The 23,380-nt window shown below is 47.7% G+C and overlaps 1 protein-coding gene across 1 annotated transcript in view; it reads right to left on the bottom strand.

Annotated features, from left to right (window-relative positions):
- Positions 1–20,714, bottom strand: part of LOC121271974 (neogenin-like) — a 190,671-nt gene extending 169,957 nt beyond the window's left edge. The window contains exon 1 of the mRNA XM_041178235.1: positions 20,441–20,714. Coding sequence (XP_041034169.1) covers positions 20,441–20,504 — 64 coding nt within the window. The 5' untranslated portion in view covers positions 20,505–20,714. The remainder of the gene's footprint in view (positions 1–20,440) is intronic.
- Positions 20,715–23,380: the final 2,666 nt, after the last annotated feature.

The raw sequence follows: 23,380 nt of genomic DNA, 5'->3' as shown, positions 1-23,380 counted from the left end.
CATGCACACGCTTCAGCAGCAGTCACTGGTTAGAGATTATGAGTAGGAGTGATTGCTCCCTCCTTAGACCAGGAGCACTAAGGGCCCACTGAGATTAACCAATAAACCAGGCATCGATCCTGCGACCTGTGGGTGTTGCACCAAGATTGAGCAGGGCATTTACCGATTAAACTGACCGCCCCGCGCCACACACCCCCCACCCACCACCCCGCCCCCCCACACCCCCCACCCCAACCTCCTTTCCAGATCATTCCACAAGCCAAATACAAAAGCCTTCAAGCAGAATAATAGTTTCCTCAGAAAGAGTGATGGGATAAGTGGATGTATTGCTGTGCAAAAACACTAAATACACCAGCACAAAGGTTGCAAAGCAAAGCACTGAACAGCATTTATACAGTGCTTCCAACATAGTGGCACTTTACGGGAGTATAACTGGAAAAGAAAATCTGACACTGAGCCAAAGGAAGAGATATTAGTGCTGGTGACTTAAAGCTTGGTCAAAGAGGAAGGTTTTAAGGAGCAGAAAAAGGCGGAGAAGTTTAGGGAGGGAATTCCAGAGTTAGGACTAAGATGGCCACCAATGGTATCACTCATTCCTTGTACTGACCCCTTCCAACTCATGAAATAGTGCGCTGTGTGTCTTGTTGTTACAAAGAGCAGACACGCACAAGATAGAGCAGCCAATCAGCCCCCTTTCTCCCCCCTTCCCATTTGAGATTTCCTTTTAAAACTCAGTGAAGGAGGTTCTTTCAACAGTTCAGTGAGTCACCCGGTGAATAAATTAGCCACACAAAGCAATAAGCTCCCAGCTTGATTCTCCATTCTGTATTCAGCCAGCTGACCACAGGTGTGGCACCAGTAGGCTGCTACACCTAATCTCTGGGTGTTGGGAAAAACAGAATTCCTGTTTGTGATCACTATCCAAGGGCCCCTGGTGATAAATGCAATATTTGGGGGTGACAAGGTTGAACTCAGCTGTGATACCTCCTGCAATCAAATAGCTTCTGGTACTCACAATCTAGAATGCATATGACAAATGGCGCCTCAGAGAAGGTAGCAGAGTGTTCCTGCAGCTGTGAAAGTCCTGCATGGAGTGTCAATGCATTCAACACACAGGAGAAATGGAGAGGATATTGAAAAGAACCTTTTTAAAAGAAGACGGACAGATTTTTGTCTTTGAAGCAAATCACAACAGCCGCAGCCAAACAGGTTTTGAGAGCCCAATATTGAGGGAAAATGGTTCCTGCTTCAGGAAGTATCTCCATCATCTGTTCACAACATTTCTGCAGTTACTGATTTGATCAACTGCACCCACACCTTGACCTTTGATGTCCTATTCCACAAAAAAAAAAATTACTCTCACTCTGGCCTCCCCCTGGTCCAGCTCTCATTCCCACTCCCTGAAGTCCAAGGGATGCAGCTTTGAAAGGATGATGCACAACAGGTTGAGACATCCACTGTCAGATGTGGCTGGACCACTGAAAACATTATCGGGTCCTGCCCTCGTCTGTTGAAACTGCTCACTACTCCAGGATCATCCTGGAATGCAAAGATAACCACCCAGCTTTTTTTCTCAACTACAAACCATCTTCTTAAACCCATCCCAACCACCCTCACCTCCAACAACAAGAGCGGGGAGCTCATGGACTTTCTTGCCATTAAGATCAAGACAATCTAATCAGCTCCTTCTGTCACGTTTCTCCTTCCACAAGCCAAACATTCTTTAATGTTCCCCCTATCCTAGCCCTGAACTCACATCTTTCTCTGGTTTCTCTCCTATCTCCCCTCATGCCCTCTCTGAGCCCATCTTATCCAACAGACCCACCTCCTGCTCCCTCGATTCTATTCCCACTAAACCAATCTGATCACCCAACTTTGTCTCCTGACACCCATAATAGCCTATAATTTCTCCTGGGTGTTGTCCCTCTTTCCTTTAAATCTGCCATCATCACCCCCCCTCCTCAAAAAAAACCTTTCCTCACACCATCCCTGCAAACTAAAATCCTATCTCCAACCTTCCTTTCATTTCCTCTCCAAAGTCCTTTCACATGTTGTCACCTCCTAAATCCATCCCCATCTTTCCCAGAACTTCATATTTGAATCCCTCCAAGCAGGTTTCCGCCCTGCTACAGTATCAAAACAGCTCAGATCAAAGTGACATCTTATGTGACTGTGACAAAGGTAAACTTTCCCTCCCCATCCTTTCCAATCTGTCGCAGCCTTTAACATGTTTGACCACACCATTCTCCTCCAACACCTCTCCGCTGTTGTCCAGCTGGATGGGACTGCTCTCACCAGGTTCCATTCTTATCTATCTCATCATAGCCAGAGCAACACTTGCAGTGGGTTCTCTTCCTGCTCCATTACCTTTGGTGTCCCCCAAGGATCTGTCCTTGGCCCCTCCTAGTTCTTAAGTGCGTGCTGCCCCTCGGCGACATCTTCCGAAGGCACAGTGTTAGTTTTCACATGCTCGCTGATGACACCCAGCTCTACCTCACCACCACCTCTCTCAACTACTCCACCTTTGTTAAATTATCAGACTGCTTGTCTGACATCTAACACTGGATGAACAGAAATGTCCTCCAATTAAACATTGGGAAGACTGAAATTCTGCTACAAACTCTGTTTCCTAGCTGCTGACTCTATCCCTCTCCTTGGCAAGCCTGAAATCAAGCCAGTCATGATCATGAGATGAGTTTCCAACTTCATATTAGTGCCATCACAAGGAATGCCGATTTCCACCTCTGTAACCTCGCCCTGCCTTCAGACTGTCTCAGCTCAGCTGCTGCTGAAACCCTTAATTCATTCCTTCATTACCTCTGGACTTGACTGTTTCAACGCACTCCTGACTGCTCTTACACATTCCTACCCTCTGTAAACTTGAACTTTGCTGCCCATGTCTCAACTTGCAGCAAGTCTCTTTTCCCTATCACACCTGTGCACACTGACCTACTTTGGCTCCTCTTTTCCCTATCACACCTGTGCACACTGACCTACATCGGCTCCTCTTTTCCCTATCACACCTGTGCACACTGACCTACATCGGCTCCTCTTTTCCCTATCATACCTGTGCACACTGACCTACATTGGCTCCTGGTCTTGATTTTAAAATTCTCATCCTTGTTTTTAAATCCCTCCAAAGGCTTTGCCCCTATCTCTGTGATCTCCTCCAGCCCCACAACCCTCCAGGATATCTCTGCTCCTCTAATTCTGGCCTTTTATGCATTCTCCATTTCAACTGCTCCATCACTCTCACCTATGCAGGCCCTAACCTCTGGACTTCTCTCCCTACACCTCTCTTTCCTCCTTTAAGAGACTCCTTAAAACCGACCTCTTTGACCAATCTTGTGATCACCTGTCCCAACATGTCCTTATGTGGCTCAGTGTCACATTTTGTTTTATAATGCTCCTGTGAAGTGTCAAGTCAAAGGCACGATAAGTTGTTGTTATTTATTACATGTAAACAGGGAAGTGAAAATCAAAACCTACAAGCAGACCTCTCCTGCTATCACATTATATTCAGCCAAATGCATTGTACAACATTCTTTCTCTCTCCCACTCACAGAAACAGTCCCCCCACTCACTCCTGCAGTCACACTAGGATCTGCTCTGGCCGCCTGTTAGCAGGGCTCTCAGTTTCCGAGTCCCCTCCTGAGTGCCTCAAACATTCCTCTACTTCAAGCAGCAAGTAACGTCAGCAACAGGATCAAAGCCATCTCGCAGTCTGGGCTCCTTCACCGTTCCTTGAAGGGTTCAGACTCTAAGCAGGCATTTCAAACACAGAATCGCTGCAAACATCTGAGGCAATGCAAACCTATGCTGGGGCTCAGAATCTTCTGAAGCCTAACAAGGCAAAGCCAGGCCCTCCTTGTGTCAAAGGCAGGCATTAGCTGAGCTTGGCTACATAATACACCTCAAGAGAAGCCGGAGACATCAGCTGTTAGAATTTGGGAGCTACACACACACATACACACACACACACACACACACACACACACACACACACACACACACACACACACACACACACACACACACACACACACACACACACACACACACACACACACACACACACACACACACACACACACACACACACACACACACACACACACACACACACATCTAAATTAATCTAGAGGGTTCTGTGTGACCAAAAGTAACAAGCACAAATGCTCAACCCCACACAACTCACAGAAGGTATCGTTTCCAGGTTACAATGTCCACTGTCATAAAGGATTAGGTGAAAGCAGTTAACCTTCAGCCTGTCAACGAAGTCCCTCCCCTCCTTTCCTGGCAGTGCTGACTTTTACTGGGGTGGGTTCCATGAATACTTGCCATCCTCTGACACTCCATCCAAGTCACTAGTTTTCAGATATGAATTTGGGCAGTGAGTCTTGGCAGGATACCGCTCTGTGGAGATTATCACAGACGAGTGCAATACTTTCTTCACCCAACCTGCACACACACAAGCAGCAGGGAGCAGGGGAGAGGAGTAACCCCAGACGTGCCCCACTTATATCACATCGCAATCAGCCCACACAGACCCAGAGTGGAACTTGAAGTGATTTATTCTTAAAGGTCATCGACAAAAATCCATTCCTGACATAGGACCTCAGCCTGATAATAAAAACAAGAGGTACCTCTTCCTTCTCTTAATAAATGTTTTCCAAAGACTTCTTTTCATGAAAACAGGTTGGAATGAGCAGCAGTGGATTTGGTTAGAACTGTTGTTGCACAGAAGCACCTACTCTCCCTCGAACTGTTCAAATGCTGCCACAGCCAATCACCACTGTCACCACAATCATTGTCATCAATACCCACAAGCCGACAAGATACAAAATAATTAGAGTTTTTAATAACACTTCATTAAAAAATAATTTGAAGCTAAATAGTATTCTAGTGACGCCAGCACTGTATCCCAGCAGGGCCGACTGCATGTTCCAACCCTCTAGCAACCACGTCTGTTCCTCCAGGTACTGAGCAGTTTAGCTACAGACACAGTACTTGTAGAAGGTGTGCAGTGGCGGGGAGAGAGAGAGAGGAAGAGAGGAAGCATGGGAAGTGAAAGGAGGGATGGAGGGAGGGAAGGAAGGAGGGAAGGAAGGAGGGAGGGGGGAAGGAAGGAGGGAGGGAGGGGGAAGGAGGGAGAGAGGGAGGGGGAAGGAGAGAGGAGGGAGGAGGGAGAGAGGGAGGGGGAAGGAGGGAGAGAGGGAGGGGGAAGGAGGGAGAGAGGGAGGGGGAAGGAGGGAGAGAGGGAGGGGGAAGGAGGGAGAGGGGGAAGGAGGGAGGGAGGGAGGGAGGAAAAGAGGAAGGGAGGGATGGATGGGGAAAAGAGGAAGGGAGGGAGGGGGGAAAGAGGAAGGGAGGGAGGGGGGGAAAGAGGAAGGGAGGGAGGGGGGGAAAGAGGAAGGGAGGGAGGGGGGAAAGAGGAAGGGAGGGAGGGGGAAAGAGGAAGGGAGGGAGGGGGGGAAAGAGGAAGGGAGGGAGGGGGGAAAGAGGAAGGGAGGGAGGGGGGGAAAGAGGAAGGGAGGGAGGGGGGGAAAGAGGAAGGGAGGGAGGGGGGAAAGAGGAAGGGAGGGAGGGGGAAAGAGGAAGGGAGGGAGGGGGGAAAGAGGAAGGGAGGGAGGGGGGGAAAGAGGAAGGGAGGGAGGGGGGGAAAGAGGAAGGGAGGGAGGGGGGAAAGAGGAAGGGAGGGAGGGGGGAAAGAGGAAGGGAGGGAGGGGGAAAGAGGAAGGGAGGGAGGGGGAAAGAGGAAGGGAGGGAGGGGGAAAGAGGAAGGGAGGGAGGGGGGAAAGAGGAAGGGAGGGAGGGGGGAAAGAGGAAGGGAGGGAGGGGGGAAAGAGGAAGGGAGGGAGGGGGGAAAGAGGAAGGGAGGGAGGGGGGAAAGAGGAAGGGAGGGAAGGGGGGAAAGAGGAAGGGAGGGAGGGGGGGAAAGAGGAAGGGAGGGAGGGGGAAAGAGGAAGGGAGGGAGGGGGAAAAGAGGAAGGGAGGGAGGGGAAAAGAGGAAGGGAGGGAGGGAGGGGGGAAAAGAGGGAGGAAGGGAGGGGGAAAAGAGGGAGGGAGGGGGGAAAGAGGGAGGGAGGGGGAAAGAGGGAGGGAGGGGGGCAAAAGAGGAAGGGAGGGAGGGGGAAAAGAGGAAGGGAGGGAGGAGGAAAAGAGGAAGGGAGGGAGGGGGCAAAGAGGGAGGGAGGGGGCAAAGAGGAAGGGAGGGAGGGGGAAAAGAGGAAGGGAGGGAGGGGGCAAAGAGGAAGGGAGGGAGGGGGAAAAGAGGAAGGGAGGGAGGGGGAAAAGAGGAAGGGAGGGAGGGGGCAAAGAGGGAGGGGGAAGAGATGGAGGGAGGGAGGGAGGGGGAAAGGGGGAAGAGAGGGAGGGAGGGGGAAGGGGGGAGGGGGAAGGGGAGAAGAGAGGGAGGGAGGGGGAAGGGGAGAAGAGAGGGAGGGAGGGGGAAGGGGAGAAGAGAGGAAGGGAGGGGGTAGGGGGGAAGAGAGGGAGGGAGGGGGAAGAGGGGGGAAGAGAGGGAGGGAGGGAGGGAGGGGGAAGAGGGGGGAAGAGAGGGAGGGAGGGGAAAGAGGGTGGAAGAGAGGGAGGGGAAAGAGGGGGGAAGGGAGGGAGGGGAAAGAGAGGGGAGGGAGGGTGAGATGGGAGGGTGAGAGAGGAGGTAAGAGACGGGGTGGAAGAGACAGGAGGGAGGGAGGGGGGAGGGAGGGGGGGAAGAGACGGGAGGGAGGGAGGGGGTGAAGAGACGGGAGGGAGGGAGGGCGGGAAGAGACGGGAGGGAGGGGGGGAAGAGAGGGGAGGGAGCCAGGGGGAAAAGAGTAGAGGGAGCCAGGGGGAAAAGAGTAGAGGGAGGGAGGGGGAACAGAGGTAGGGAGGGGGAACAGAAGGGAGGGAGGGAGGGAGGGAGGGAGGGAGGGGGAACAGAAGGGAGGGAGGGAGGGAGAGGGAACAGAAGGGAGGGAGAACAGAAGTAGGGAGGGAGGGAGGGAGGGGGAACAGAAGTAGGGAGGGAGGGAGGGGGAACAGAAGTAGGGAGGGAGGGAGAGGGAAATGAGGGAGGGAGGGGAGGTAGGTAGGGAGGGAGGGGAAGGGAGGTAGGGAGGGAGGGGGAAGGGAGGTAGGGAGGGAGGGGAAGGGAGGTAGGGAGGGAGGGGAAGGGAGGTAGGGAGGGAGGGGGAAGGGAGGTAGGGAGGGAGGGGGAAGGAAGGGGTGAAGGGAGGGAGGGAGTGGGGGGCAAAGGGAGGGAGGTAGGGAGGGAGAAGAAAGAGAGGGAGGGGGAAGTGGCGAGGCCGGAGGAAGTGGGAAGGGAGGGAGGCAGAAGTGAGGAAGGGAGGGAGGGGGAAGCAAGGGGAGGGAGGGGGAAGCAAGGGGAGGGCAGGAGGGAGGGAGGGAGGGGGAAGCAAGGGGGTGGGGAGGACGAAGAGAAGTGGGGAGGGAAGGAGGGAGGGAGGAGGGAGGAGGGAGTGGGAGGAAGGGATGGGTGATGAAGGGAGGTAGGGAAGGGGAAGAGAGGAAGGGAGCAAAAGGGGATGAGAAAGAGTGGGGTGTGTGGGAAGGGTGAAGGGTGAACGGGGCAGGGGGAGGGTGTGGGGGATGGTGAGGGAGAGAGGATGGGGATGGGGAGGGGGAGAGGATGGGGATGGGGAGGGGGAGGGATGAGGAGGGGTGAAGGGGGCAATGAGGCAGGGAAGAGTGGGATGGAGGCAGGGAAGACAGAGAGTTGGAGGATGAGGGGGAGAGGGACAGAGGGTGAAGGGGAGGGGGAGTGCATGAGAGGGGTTGTGATCTGCTGGATTATGAAATCCATTGCCTGTTTAATAAACAAGTGTTGGTGCGCCAATAGAGATATTGGCTAGTAGCACAGCAGGCCATTCAGCCCAACATGTCAGTTCCAATTATTTGGGTACTATCCCATTTAGTTCTATTTCCCCTGACATTTCCCTTTCAAACTTTCCCTTTCATGCTGTTTCAATTACCAACCATGATTACATATGATTCCAAATCTGAGAGAGAGATAAACAGGATACATTATCTGTATCATCTTGAGTAGTACACCATTGAAGGATGTGTTACAGTCAATTATCCACACCCTACTCCAGACTCTGGAAGTATCAAAGGATGTTGGATATTATTTGCCCATGCAAATGTTGATTGACTGGAAACCAGAATACACAGTGGACAGTGTGATGCTCCACTTTTGGGCAGACAACACCTTCTGACTCTTATCCTCTTTATAAGCTTTGCCACATTGACAGTAGGATCCCTGGTCCATAGACTTTCATCCCTTCTTGTGGATAAATTCAATGTTTCTTACCTTGTGCTCTGCATGAAAAGACATTGGTTGGCAAGAACAATTGAAGTATATCAGACAGGGAGGGAACAACTTGAAGTTCAGACAGGGAAACCTCTGTCTCTAAGGCCAGTGGCTTCTTGAGACCAAGATTTTGAAGATGAAGTACTCTGCTTGATATGCTTGTTAATTATATATTAATTATATTTAATTATGTTCAGGTGGTGGGCAGTAACTGGGATTTTCTTGCGCCCCTGGACTGAAGTTAGTTGTTGGATGAGAAGGTGTATGCTTGTAACGTGTATTTTGTAAATAAATACTTATGTAAGTGTGTAAAGATTGGTTCTAGTTTTACCATTGACCACCTGGATTTCTGGAATAACAATACTGATCTTAGATTCTAACAAGTCAAAAAGTGTTGGACAAGTGAACTTTCTCTGCCGAGTTGGGGATGCGACTCTATACCTTCCACAGGACAGCACTTTGGAGGCCATTGTCAGAGGTGTCTCACCTCCTCCCCTCAAACATTGCAGTTAGATTGAGAATCACATCATTTGAAGAAGATATTTGTTATGAAGACCCAAGCACCCAACTATCCCAGAAAACCCCAACAAATCTATCAGTAAACCAAGACCATGAACTCACCTCAATGCTGACCAGCCTGGATAGATGTGGTGCTCTGTGGCATGGGGTATGATGATTTTTGGTTAGAGAGTTTTGTCATTGGGTGCATTTTATTTATTTATTTATTTGTATTTGAGTACAAATACTCAACATAAAATGTCCCACTTGGGCCAATACAATTTAACATTGTTCAATTCTGATGCAACTGGTTCCCTGTAAGCAACACCAATGCCTTCATCATGGCAATACACAACCCAAGTTAGAACAGAATCTACTGTCCTATTGCTGGCTAATCTTCACTGTTCACGTAGGCGGTGAATTTCACACTCGCACCATTACACTTTGCAGTAATGACACCTGGATTCTAGATGAAGCCTGAATGTTTCATCAGTTAGATGGGGTGTCAAACAAGTAACAACTCCTCACTTGAAACGATGCCAGCTAAGGCAACTCAAACTTAATGTTTAGACTCATTTAGTGTCATATTTGAACCTGAGATGAGCTTCCAACCACATGTTCGTGCTATCACGAAAACTGATTATTTCCACTCCTGTAACATCACCCAACTTTGACCATCTCAGCTCATGTGCTGCTGAAACTCTCATGTCTTTGTTAACTATTCCAATGCACTTTTGGCTTAATATCTCCTTATATGGTTCAATGTCATATTTTATTTTACAATGCTCCTGTGAAGCAATTTGGGACTTTTTAATATGTAAAATGCGTTATAGAAATATAAATTGTTTTCCTTTCAAGATACAACAAAAGCCACGTAGATGCAGTTTACAGCTCAGTCATGCCAATTTGTGTTCTCTGGAGTTTTTAGACACTTCCAGTCAAGGAATGAGGTAGATTGTGGCATGGTGGCAACTGAAGGTAATCAAAAAAATGGTCAGATCAAATTACATTAATGGCATTTGATAACTGGAAGAAAGTGGAAGCCACAGCAGATGGTGGGCAATAAACTGGTGCCAAAGGGACCTCATACCCCTGAGCCCAAAGGGCTGCAAGGATACACAATTCTCAATCATTGCTGTAGGTTTCTCACCCACACATGGCAAAAAGGATGGCCCTGTCACCAACTGTGCAACAACTGCCCAGCTGGACAAGATCCTAGCCTTGGCCAGGTGCAGCTTCATTGAATACCTGCATGATTAAGAATAATTCCAAGAGCCAGCATTCAGAATCAGCAGAAACTGCAACAACAGCAAAGGAAGGCAAGTTGGAAGCCACAAACATTTGAGCAATGCAAGCTTAGAATCCACAAACAGCTGCCAGCAGGCACAATCATCTATCTCCAAGACCAGTTCCTAAGCTTTCAGAGCATATAGATTCCATCACTGAACTAGAATGCATCAGACGGTATTATAACAGCACACTTAAACAGAAAAAGTCCCAAAGCAGTTCAAGAAAAAAATGAATTAATGGAGGGCATCTCAGGAAGGACAAAGAGCTGAGTTTGAATAGGGTTTTAAAGCACAAGTTTGCAGAGGCAGAGAGGGTTTAGGGAGGGCATTCCAGAGTGCAGGGTTGGGTGACTGAAGAGTATTTCAACCCTTCCTCCATCAGAGAGGGGAGTTCTCAAAAACAGCACACATTATGGTAAGGGTTATGCTGTGGGGGGGGATTTTGTAGTCTTTCCCTGATAGTTTAGTGGGTAAATCCATTGCTGGATGTGGTACATATCCATACAAAAGTGAAGGTGCCAGGTTCTATCACTTGTCTGTATGGAGTTACTAGATCTTTGTCAAATAACATTTCAACTAGCCAATGGGGCAAGGGCATTTCAACCAGCCAATAGGGCAAGGGTATTTCAACCAGCCAATGGGGCAAGGGCATTGGCCAGGGATCTAGAATCTGATCCCTAGCCAGTAAGCGCTGATGGAACACTCACATCAGAGGCAAACACTGTCACATGTCTGACTGCAAAGAGAGGGCCCTCTTACGTAGGGTATCACAGGGAATCCAGCACAGAAACTGTATCACATCAAGAGGCAACTCATTCAGAAAGAGATAGCAAAAAGGGAAAGAGAGCTATGACCACGTTATGAGTTGAGGCCTGGGGCAGATCAGCCATGATCTTATTGAATGGTGCGGCAGGCTTGAGGGGCTGAATGGCCTACTCCTGCTCCTATTTCTTATGTTACTCTCTCTGGGCAGCACTAGGTGTGAACAAAATAATGGGCTGCATCCTCCAGTAAACTAATCACAGCAACAATACAGTTTAAAGACATTCCCAGCTTCAGGGTTTATATAAAATTGAACATACATTTGAAGCGAAAGTAGATTCTGAGCTCTGCGAACACCTGGAGCAACGGGATTGAATATACACAACAGGCTGAATGGCCTCCTTTCTGTGTTGTAAACTCTTTGGTTCATTAGCACTGGCACTATTTAGGAAAGTGCACTGTATACTGACTGGAGAGATGTTTCTCCAATGTTTGATTCACAGCGGAATTAATCTCCTACACCAAAACCTAACAGCAGCAAGAGTAGATTAGTGAATATTACTAATGGTTACACAGGGTGTCTTCAGTGGTCAAAGTTTAAACTTTGGAGCCAATTCCACAGACTTCACTGAGGTGTTCAGACACGGTGACTGTAGGATAGTGAAGACAGTGACCTTGTAAATAACAATATTATACAATGTAGCATTGAGTCACATCAGTCAGGGAAATTCCATGCCTTGACAGGGTCTAAAATCTTCCGGAGCCGAAGAGGGCAAGTTACTCCTGAACCAGTGAGCCTGGCTAGAACACTGAAGAAAGAAAATTACATTCAATGGTGCTGCTTTCTAACCTGCAACAGAAAAACCTGTCGTTGCCACCTAACCCCGCAGATGAAGAATAGGCAGGTATCATAAAGCTGTTAGTGTCTCCGGATGCAAATGCCAGCAGCAATCAGCGTCTCTAGGAGAGGCAAACTGAGGCTGATGCATCAGCAAATTATATAGTTGTGGTAACGGTTTGTGACTGGATTTACATCTAGTTACTTGTTTTCAAATTGAACTCAGGGTGATCTGGAACAGACGCTCTGCAAAAATCAGAGGCACCTTGCATGATGCAGTGAAATACTTGAATTTATTTTACCCTCATGAGAGTCCGTTGTTTCTGTCCTCACAGCTGACCACTTCCAGCAACCTTCTGACATCACCCCCATGGCCACTTCTCAAGCGTGACCCCAAACAAGTTTAAGGGAACACTGTTCCACTGATGTAAGAAATGATTTGGCGGTAGCACTCTTGCCTCTGAATCAGAAGGTTCTGGGTTTAACTCGCACTCCAGAGATTTCAGCACAAAATCCAGGCTGACAGCCCCAAGAGCAGTACTGACCGAGTGCTGCACTGGCAGAGATGCATTCTTTCCTATGAAATATTAAACTAATCACGGGTGAGTGTTCACAGAATCATTCCTGCGCAGGGGGCCATTCAGCCCATCGTGTCTGCACCGGCTCTCTGAATGAGTATTTCACCCAGTGCCATTCCCCCACATTCTCCCCGTAACCCTGCACATTGTTTCTTTTCAAATAATCATCAAATTCCCTCTTGAATGCCTCGATTGAACCTGGCTCCACCACACACTCAGGCAGTGCATTCCAGGCCTTAACCACTCACTGTGAATTTTTTTTTCTCATATCGCTTTTGTTTCTTTTACCAATTACATTAAATCTGTGCCTTCTGGTTCTCGAACTTTCTTCCCAGTGGGAACAGTTTCTCCCTACCTATTCTGTCCAAGGCCCTCACGGTTTTGAATACCTCTATCAAATCTCCGGTCAGCCTTCTTTTCTCCAAGGAAAAGAGCTCCAACCTCTCCAATCTATCTTCATACCTGAAGTTTCTCATCCCTAGAATCATTCTTGTAAACCTCTTCTGCACTCTCTCCAATAAAATGCACTACTCCAGCTGAGGTCTAACTAGTGTCTTACACAAGCTCAACATAACCTCCTTGCTCTTGTACACTATACCTATGTTAATAAAGCCTAGGATACTGTATACTTTATTAACTGCTCACTCAACCTGCCCTGCCGCCTTTAAAGACTTATGCGCATATATACCCAGGTTCCTCTGCTCCAGCACCCCCTTTAGAGTTGTACCCTTTATACTGTCTCTCTATGTTCTTCCAACTAAAATGAATCACCTCATATTTCTCCACATTGAACTTCATCTGCCACCTATCTGCCTTTTGGAAGTCCAGGTACACCACATCAACAGCATTGCCCTCATCAACCCTCTCTGTTACCTCTCCAAAAATCTCTGGCATGTTAGTTAAACATGATTTTCCCTTTAAAAATCCAGACTGGCTCTCCTTAATTAACCCACGGTTGTCCATGTGACTATTAATTCTATCACGAATTATAGTTCCTAGAAGTTTCCCCACCACCAAAGTTAAGCTGACTGGTCTGGAGTTGTTCGGCTTATCCTTACTTACCCTCTTTCTTTGAACAATGGCATAATGTTTGCAATTTTCCAATCCTATGGCATCACCCCCAAGTCTAAGGAAGACTGAAAAATTATGCCTGTGCAATTTCCACTCCCACTTCTCTCTGTATCCTTGGATGCATCTCATCCAGTCCTGATGCCTTATCAACTTCAGGTACAGGCAGCCTATCCAATACCTCCCCCTTTTCAATTTTAAAACCTTCTAGTGACTGGATTTACTCCTCTTTCACCACAGCCTGGGTAGCATCCTCCTTGGTAAAGACAAATTATTCATTTAATACCTCAGCTATGCCCTCTACCTCCACGAGTAAAACTCCTTTTTGGTCCCTATTCAGCCCCACTCACCTATGACCAGCCTTTTACTATTTATATGCCTATATAAGGGATTCCCTTTTATGCATTATTAATGTAAACTTGAACTCTTCACCTCCAAAGCAACTGATTAACTGGATAACCAAGCTGAGTTCTTCCCATTGCAGTTCACAACCCCGAGGATATCTCAAGCTCTTTACAGCCAATGAGGTATAGTCACTGTTGTAATGTAGGAAATACAGCAGCAAGTTTGCGCACAGCAAGGTCCCACAAACATCAATGTGATAATGCCTAGTTGATCTATTTTAATGATGTTGGTTGAGCCACGGTCAGGACACTGAATATCCCATGGCAATGTTAAAAGAGCGGGGGAGCTCTGCCAACTAACACCATTTAAAAAAAGATTTGTGGAACCTTGCTGTGCATAAACTGGCTGTCACTTTTCCTCATTTACACTTCAAAAGTATTTCGTTGTATATAAAGCTCTTTGGGATATCCGAAAGTTGTGAAAAGCTTGGTATAAGTTCAAGGCTTTCTTCTGTTTACTTGTGGGACACCTTAACCGATCCAAATCCATCCCTTCCCCTGGTAACTGGAGTGGTCAGGAGCAGGAACTCTGGGTGACCTTGTAACCACCCACCACCCCCCAGCACTAACAGGCAAAATTAGCACCTAGTTGCTGTCCAAGCTGAGGTCAGCTAACTCAATAAAACCCGTGCCTATCCCGGTTTAGTCTAACAACAGGTTATCCCTTACTCACTAGACCAATAAGAGAGCTCGGAGGTTTCTTATAAATTAATTTGAAACACATGTTTTGAGCAGGATTCCTGTGAGGTGGGAACATGAAGCAGATTTTTTAATCAGTAACAGGACTTAAAACTCATCAGTGCCCGTGTCACTCAGCAATCCTGTTAATTTTCCATCCCCAGCTATCCTTTATTATCGCTGCAGGTGGCTATCGTGTTTCTGAGTGAGCATTAACACCTCTGAATAGAACAGCTGCAGCATTATGTACAATCTCCGAGGTGTGTGTGCCTACCCTCTCTATAGTCACAGGAACAAAACCCAGCAAATAGATTCCACCACAATAAACCTCAGTTTAAACAGTTCCCATAGTTCCACCATTCTCTCTTTCTGATGCTGCTCTGTGATATGATCAGAATAGGTTTTGGCTGCTTATTAATCTCGTGGGTATGGTACCTCACCCAGATCGCAAGTGGATGGAGCGCTTTGCTGGAGAGTCATATCACAGGTGTGAAAAAGCAACAAGTCAATTCTACCCTGTGTTAGCTGGTCTCAGCTCAGCAGCAGTTAGAGGTTCAAACAGCCTCAGAGCATGTGGTTAGGGAAAAGGATGGGGGGGGCGGTGCAACTAGGGTCTGGGAGTGGGGGAGACTGGTGGCTATGGTCCCGCTCCCAACCATTGCCAAGTGACGCCTGTTACAAAATGTTGACATTGGTTAAGAAAAGGATCAGTTCAACTGAGATGCCGTTTGTATAACCCACCAATGCTCAGACACAAAGAACCTGGGCAAGATGCAGAAGTGGCAGCACCTGTCAGAGCAAATTCTAGCAAGAATCAGCATTTTTAGGAAAATATGGAGGGAATTAGGTATAATAAAGAATTATAAAGACTTGTATTTATATTGCAACTTTCATGTCCTCAGCATATCCCAATTCTCCCACAGCACCAAGCTCACTGCTCATACCTATCTCTCTCTCAGTTCACAGCAGCTGAAGATGATTCTTTAACATCTAGGACCACCAGCATCATCTAACAGGTAACAGGTATTACAAACTGCTGAAAACAATCACCTTGTCTACTAGCACAGCAGGCTAAGCATCAACATTTCAACATCACCAAAAACAATCCATTTTATTTTATGCTTAAAGCCAGAAGAAAAATAGATCTGCCCAGATGGTTGTTAATAAATCATTTCCATAAGCCAAGGAAGAGTCAGTTTCGTGCAGTCAGGATACACTTTATAGGAAAATACATATTTAATTCAATTTGTTTTCATATTATGTGTTACTCTTAATTCCTCGTTGCAAGCTGCTCCCGCAACCAGTGACAGGCCTGTACCCCTACCCCGTATCTCACCTTCATGCTTTTTAGCTTCAAGTCACCACTTGTCCCCACCACCAAAGACATGTTTGGAAGGACAGAATTGACAATTGTTTCCAGGTGTATTTCACAGTTCAAGCGGACACAAGATTAATCCCACTCAAGCCCCCTAACCCTGGCTGCTAAAATGGTGATTAAAATCCAGTGATAATTCAGGGTCTGTTCATAAATGAACTTGTTTTCCATTGCCTGAATTATCAGACCTTTCGAAAGGGCACGCAGTCAGTGGGCCACTGCCTTTCAACTTAAACTTGGTCTGGTCCCTCGCTTGTGCTGAATTAAGAGTCATGTTTGGAATACTATAAATATCATCAGGGCTGCCACTCCTGATCTCTGTGCAGTGATGCCAGTACAGGCATCCAGTGAGGACACAATTAGGCTTGACTGGAACACACTCCGTGATCTATTTGTCTGCCGCACTCACTAACTAGACTTACACACAACTAGCCAACTGGACATAATACTGGAGCATGAAATCATTCCAACAAGTCAGTGCTTTCAGGAGAGAGGAGAGAAAATTGGAGAGCAGAAACACAAGGTACCTGATTTTTAACAGAGCAGTGTGTGTGTGGGGGGGATGGTGGTGGTCGGGGGTGGGGGGGCAGGTGGCAGATAAATACCATGATACAAGGCCCAGCTATCCTGAGACTGTTGAGTAGAACTTAAAATATTTTTCAGAATTTGTACTTCTATGTTACATTTTGGATTTAAAGATGTCAGAGCTGGGCAATGGAGAGCCTTTCTAACATTTCAAAATTAATCATCTCATCAAACACTCCCAGGACAGGTACAGCACAGGGTTAGATACAGAGTAAAGCTCCCTCTACACTGACCCCATCAAACACTCCCAGGACAGGTACAGCACGGGGTTAGATACAGAGTAAAGCTCCCTCTACACTGACCCCATCAAACACTCCCAGGACAGGTACAGCACGGGGTTAGATACAGAGTAAAGCTCACTCTACACCATCCCCATCAAACACTCCCAGGACAGGTACAGCACGGGGTTAGATACAGAGTAAAGCTCCCTCTACACTGTCCCCATCAAACACTCCCAGGACAGGTACAGCACAGGGTTAGATACAGAGTAAAGCTCCCTCTACACTGACCCCATCAAACACTCCCAGGACAGGTACAGCACAGGGTTAGATACAGAGTGAAACCCATATTTCAGGACATCACTCCTCACTTTGTGTCCTTGGCCCCTACACATTCTCTTAGTTTCCTCATTCCCAGTGTTTCCCAATTTCTGCCAATTCCTAAAATATTTGCATCCTCATTTGCCCTTTCATCTTCAGGATTCCCACTCAGCCTCTCATTATTTCCAGTCTCTCCCTATTTTCCAGATTCTCTTGCTCAATTTTGACTCACTAGTATCACCAGTCACTTTCCCCACAATCACAACTCTCTCACTCCAACAATCTCCAATCTCTTGTCACTATTCCCAATCACTTCCACAGTATTCCCTGTTAGTTCCCCCCACTCCAATATTTCTATTATCTTCCTTACAATTCCTGGTATCTCCCATCAGCATTCCCAGCTTCTCCATTCACTATTCTGGGTGTCAGGTCTCACACTTCCCATTCTCTCCCCCTGTCCCATGGATATTCCAATCTCTTTCCCAGTTATTGCTGGTTCCTGCCCCCACTTATAGATGCTTCCTTCCCTCATCCAAGTTTTTGGTGGTTCACTATGTTTCTCCCCTCTATATTCTTTCTCTCCACTGGTGTTGTTCCCACTCTCCTCACTTTTCCCAGTTTATTGCTTCTTAATATTCTGAGACACTGGTAAGCTTGCTCTGTAACCACTGCTGCACCATCTCTCCCCCTGTATTCCCAGTTGCCTCTCTCTTCTGTACTCTCACTATCCAGAAATTACATGCATTCCCCTCCCATCCGTCCTCTTTTGTCAACATGCCAGTATTCCTGGACTCCTCCTCATTATAGCAGTATCCCATTATTATCCTAGTATTCTCTAAATCCTGGTGTCCACCAGGATCCTCAGTCTCTTACTAACAGTATTCCTAGTATTTCCTCATTTTCTCTCCCCCGATATTCCTCCATAATCCTGGTATCCCCTCCCTTTGCTGTATTCCCTATCTCTCCCTTCTTATTTCCTCACTATCCTAGTAATTCCCTTTCCTGATACTCCCTCATCTCTCAGTTTTTCCCACTATTATAGTATTCACACCCTTTCCTGGTATTTCCTCATTATCCCGGTATCTCCCATCCTGAAATAGCCTCCCTCACCAGGTATTCCCTCATTATCTTATTCCTTCCCTCTCCCAATATTGCCTCACTAACCTGGTCTGTGATTCTCTCCCCTGATGTTCCCTCATTGACCAAGCACTACCTCCCTCTCCTGGTTTTCCTTCATTATACTGCTATCCCCTTGCTATAGCAGTATTCCATCCCTCTCTCTGCATACCCATTATCATGGTATTCCCTCATTATCTCAAAATTCCTTCTCTCCCAGTAATAATTCATTACATTAATAATTCATTATCCTGGTATTCCCTCTCTCCCTATTCTCGCTCATTATCCCAGTATTCCTCCCTCTCTCTGCATTCCCTCATCATCCTAGTATTCTTCCCTCTTTTCCAGTTTTCTCTCCCTCTCCTGGTATTCCTTCATTATTCCAGTATTCCCTCTCTCCCAATAATTATTCATTATCCTGTATTCCCTCATTATCCTGGTATTCCTCACTCCTATATTTTCTCATTATCCCAGTATTCCCTCATTATCCCAGTAATCCCTCATTATCCTGGTCATCCCTCACTCCCAGTATTCCCTCATTATCCTGGTAATCCCTCACTGCCAATATCCCTCATTATCCCGGTATTCCCTCACTCCCAGTATTCCCTCATTATCCCAGTATTCCCTCACTCCCGACCCCGGTATTCCCTCATTATCCCGGTATTCCCTCATTATCCTGGTATTCCCGTTATCCTGATATTCCCTCATTATCCTGGTATTCCCTCACTCCCGATCCTGGTATTCCCTCACTCCCGGTATTCCCTCACTCCCGACCCCAGTATTCCCTCATTATCCTGGTATTCCCTCACTCCCGGTATTCCCTCATTATCCCGGTATTCCCTCACTCCCGACCCTGGTATTCCCTCATTATCCCGGTATTCCCTCACTCCCGACCCCGGTATTCCCTCATTATCCCGGTATTCCCTCACTCCCGGTATTCCCTCATTATCCCAGTATTCCCTCACTCCTGACCTGGTATTCCCTCATTATCCTGGTATTCCCTTACTCCCGGTATTCCCTCATTATCCCGGTATTCCCTCACTCCCGACCCCGGTATTCCCTCATTATCCTGGCATTCCCTCACTATCCCGGTATTCCCTCATTATCCCGGTATTCCCTCACTCCCAACCCCGGTATTCCCTCATTATCCTGGCATTCCCTCACTATCCCGGTATTCCCTCCTGACGCCGGTATTCCCTCATTATCCTGGTATTCCCTTACTCCCGGTATTCCCTCATTATCCCGGTATTCCCTCACTCCTAACGCCGGTATTCCCTCATTATCCTGGTATTCCCTCACTCCCGACCCTGGTATTCCCTCATTATCCTGGCATTCCCTCACTATCCCGGTATTCCCTCATTATCCTGGCATTCCCTCACTATCCTGGTATTCCCTCACTCCCGACCCCGGTATTCCCTCATTATCCCAGTATTCCCTCACTCCTGACGCCGGTATTCCCTTACTCCCGGTATTCCCTTACTCCCAGTATTCCCTCACTCCCGACCCCGGTATTCCCTCATTATCCTGGCATTCCCTCATTATCCCGGTATTCCCTCATTATCCTGGAATTCCCTCACTATCCCAGTATTCCCTCACTCCCGACCCCGGTATTCCCTCATTATCCTGGCATTCCCTCACTATCCCAGTATTCCCTCACTCCCGACCCCGGTATTCCCTCATTATCCTGGCATTCCCTCACTATCCCAGTATTCCCTCACTCCCGACCCCGGTATTCCCTCATTATCCTGGTATTCCCTCACTATCCCAGTATTCCCTCACTCCTGACGCCGGTATTCCCTCATTATTCCGGTTATTCCCTCACTCCTGACCCGGTATTCCCTCATTATCCCGGTATTCCCTCATTATCCTGGCATTCCCTCATTATCCCGGTATTCCCTCATTATCCTGGCATTCCCTCACTATCCCAGTATTCCCTCACTCCCGACCCCGGTATTCCCTCATTATCCTGGTATTCCCTCACTATCCCAGTATTCCCTCACTCCCGACCCCGGTATTCCCTCATTATCCTGGCATTCCCTCACTATCCCAGTATTCCCTCACTCCCGACCCCGGTATTCCCTCATTATCCTGGTATTCCCTCACTATCCCAGTATTCCCTCACTCCCGACCCCGGTATTCCCTCATTATCCTGGCATTCCCTCACTATCCCAGTATTCCCTCACTCCTGACGCCGGTATTCCCTCATTATCCTGGCATTCCCTCACTATCCCAGTATTCCCTCACTCCCGACCCCGGTATTCCCTCATTATCCTGGCATTCCCTCACTATCCCAGTATTCCCTCACTCCTGACGCCGGTATTCCCTCACTATCCCGGTATTCCCTCATTATCCTGGCATTCCCTCACTATCCCGGTATTCCCAGCCGCCTTTACCTGCGCCGGTGGCCGTGCTCAGTGCCGCCAGGAACAGCATGAACCGCAATCGGGGCTCCGCCATCCTCCCGGCCTCGGTCCGGGGCCGCTCGCTGCTCCCGCGTCCCGAGTCGCCGCCTCCGCCGCCCGTGCCCGGGGAAAGAGCTGGGAGCGCGGAGCGCGAGCTGGGATCGGCCGGGACCGACGGACAATACCCAGCATGGAGGGGATCGGCCACAAAGCCCGGTCCGGAGCCCGGAGTTCTCCACGGGAACGGAGCGGGATCACCCCTGCGAGAACCTGGACTGGTATTCCAACAGGAGCGGAGCGGGGCGGGATCACCCACACCTTCGCCCCGCCCCCCCCCCGCCCCGCCCCGCCCCCAACCCCTGCGAAAACCCGGACTGGAGTAAAGACAAACCACTGGACCGGAGCAGCTCATCAACAGCAAAGCCCAGGCTGGATTTCAAGTCACCACAGCAACAAACCAGACCCGCTGCAGCAGATCCTGCACCGGGAGCACTGAAGGCGACAGATGGATTTTCATTCACGACAACACGACAGCTCAACCCAGCCCAGCCTCCTGGAAGCTGCTTGTGATGAAAAGTTTCCACTGTTCACAGAATCGTTCCTGCGCAGGGGGCCATTCAGCCCATCGTGTCTGCACCAGTTCTCCGAACGAACATTTCACCCAGTGCCATTCCCCCACCTTCTCCCCGTAACCCCTGCGCATTGTTGCTTTTCAAATAATCATCACATTCCCTCTTGAATGCCTCGATTGAACCTGCCTCCACCACACACTCAGGCAGTGCATGGCAGACCCTAACCTCTCACTGAAATATTTTTCTCATATTGCTTATGCTTCTTTTACCAGTTACCTTAAATCTGTGCCTTCTGGTTCTCAATCCTTCTGCCCAATGCAACAGTTTCTTCCTATCTATTCTGTCCAGGCCTCTCAAATTTCCCCTCAGCCTTCTTTTCTCCAAGGAAAAGTTCCTCCAACCTCTCCAATCTATTTTCATAACTGAAGTTTCTCATCCCTGGAATAATTCTCATAAACCTCTTCTGCACTCTCTCCAATGCCTTCACATCTTTCCTAAAATGCAGCACCCAGAACTATATACAGTACTCCAGCTGATGTCTAACTAGTGTCTTACACAAGCTCAACATAATTTCCTTGCTTTTGTACTCTATACCCATATTAATAAAGCCTAGAATACTGTATACTTTATTAACTGCTCTCTCTCAACATATCTTGCCACCTTTAAAGACCCATGAGCATAAATACCCAGGTCCCTCTGCTACTGCTTTAAAGTTGTACCGCTTATTTTATATCCTCTATGTTCTTCCTATCAAAATGAATCACCTCACATTTCTCCACATTGAACTTCATCTGCCACCTATCCGCCCATTCCACCTATGTTACCTGCCTATGTTACTCTGAAGTTCTAAACTGTCCTCCTCACAGTTTACAATGCTTCCAAGTTTGGTTTCATCTGCAAATTTTGAAATCATTTCCTGCACACCAAGGTATAGATCATTCATATATCAGGAAAAGCAAAGGTCCCAATAGGCAACCATGGGGAACTCCACTATAAGCCTTCCTCCAGCCCGAAAAATACCCATTACCCGTTACTCTCTGTTTTCTGTCACTCAGCCAATTCTGTATCCATCTTGCTACAATTCCTTTTATTCCATGATCTATAACTTTTCTCACAAATCTGTTGTGTGGCACTGTATCAAATGCCTTTTAAAGTCCAGCTATAGCATTGTACATCAACAGCATTGCCCTCTCTGTTACCTCACCAAAAAACTCTAGCAAGTTAGTTAAACATGATTTTCCCTTTAAAAATCCAGACTGGCTCTCCTTAATTAACCCACATTTGTCCATGTGACTATTAATTCTATCACGAATTATAGTTTCTAGAAGTTTCCCCACATCCAAAGTTAAGCTGACTGGTCTGGAGTTGCTTGGTTTATCCTTATTTACCCTCTTTTTTTTGAACAATGGCATGTTTGTAATTTTCCAGTCCTCTGGCACCACCTCCAAGTCTAAGGAAGACTGAAAAATTATGCCTCTCTAATTTCCACTCACACTTCTCTCTGTATCCTTGGATGCATCTCATTCGGTCCTGATGTCTTATCAACTTCAGGTACAGGCAGCCTATCCAATACCTCCCCCTTTTCAATTTTAAACCCTTCTAGTGACTGGATTTCCTCCTCTTTCACCACAGCCTGGGTAGCATCCTCCTTGGTAAAGACAAATTATTCATTTAATACCTCAGCTATGCCCTCCACCTCCATGTGTAAATCCCCTTTTTGGTCCCTAATCAGCCCCACTCACCTTTTACCAGCCTTTCACTATTTATATGCCTATAGAAGACTTTGGGATTCCCTTTTATGTATTATTAATGTAGACTTGAACTCTTCACCTCCAAAGCAACAGATTAACTAGATAACCAAGCTGGGCTCATCCCAGAGCATTTCACAACCCCTAAGATATCTCAAGCTCTTTACAGCCAATGAGGTATAGTCACTGTTGTAATGTAGGAAATACAGCAGCAAGTTTGTGCACAGCAAGGTCCCACAAACATCAATGTGATAATGCCTAATTGATCTATTTTAATGATGTTGGTTGAGTCATAAATATTGGTCAGGACACTGCAGAGGACCACCCCTGCTCCTTGAATAGTGCTGTGGGAATTTTTTTATACCCACAATGTCTCATCTGAAAGCTGGCTATCCAACAGTACAGCACTCTCTGAGTGTAGCACCAGAGCATATTCCCAGATTGTGCGCCCTAGCTGGGACAACATGCAGCAGGGGGCTCACGCCCAAAGGGTGTTAGTAATGATGGCTCAGGGGTGGTATCCCTGGCTTCAGCTCCCATTCAAGGCAGCCTTTCTAAGCAGAGCCTGAAGTGCTGACTTGGAATTCTGGATTAACAACCTGGATCTGATG

This window comes from Carcharodon carcharias, chromosome 32, assembly GCF_017639515.1.
Source record: "Carcharodon carcharias isolate sCarCar2 chromosome 32, sCarCar2.pri, whole genome shotgun sequence".
In the NCBI taxonomy this organism is placed as follows: domain Eukaryota; kingdom Metazoa; phylum Chordata; class Chondrichthyes; order Lamniformes; family Lamnidae; genus Carcharodon; species Carcharodon carcharias.
Note: the sequence above shows the minus strand (reverse complement) of the source record. Positions and strands in the feature narration are given on the sequence as shown.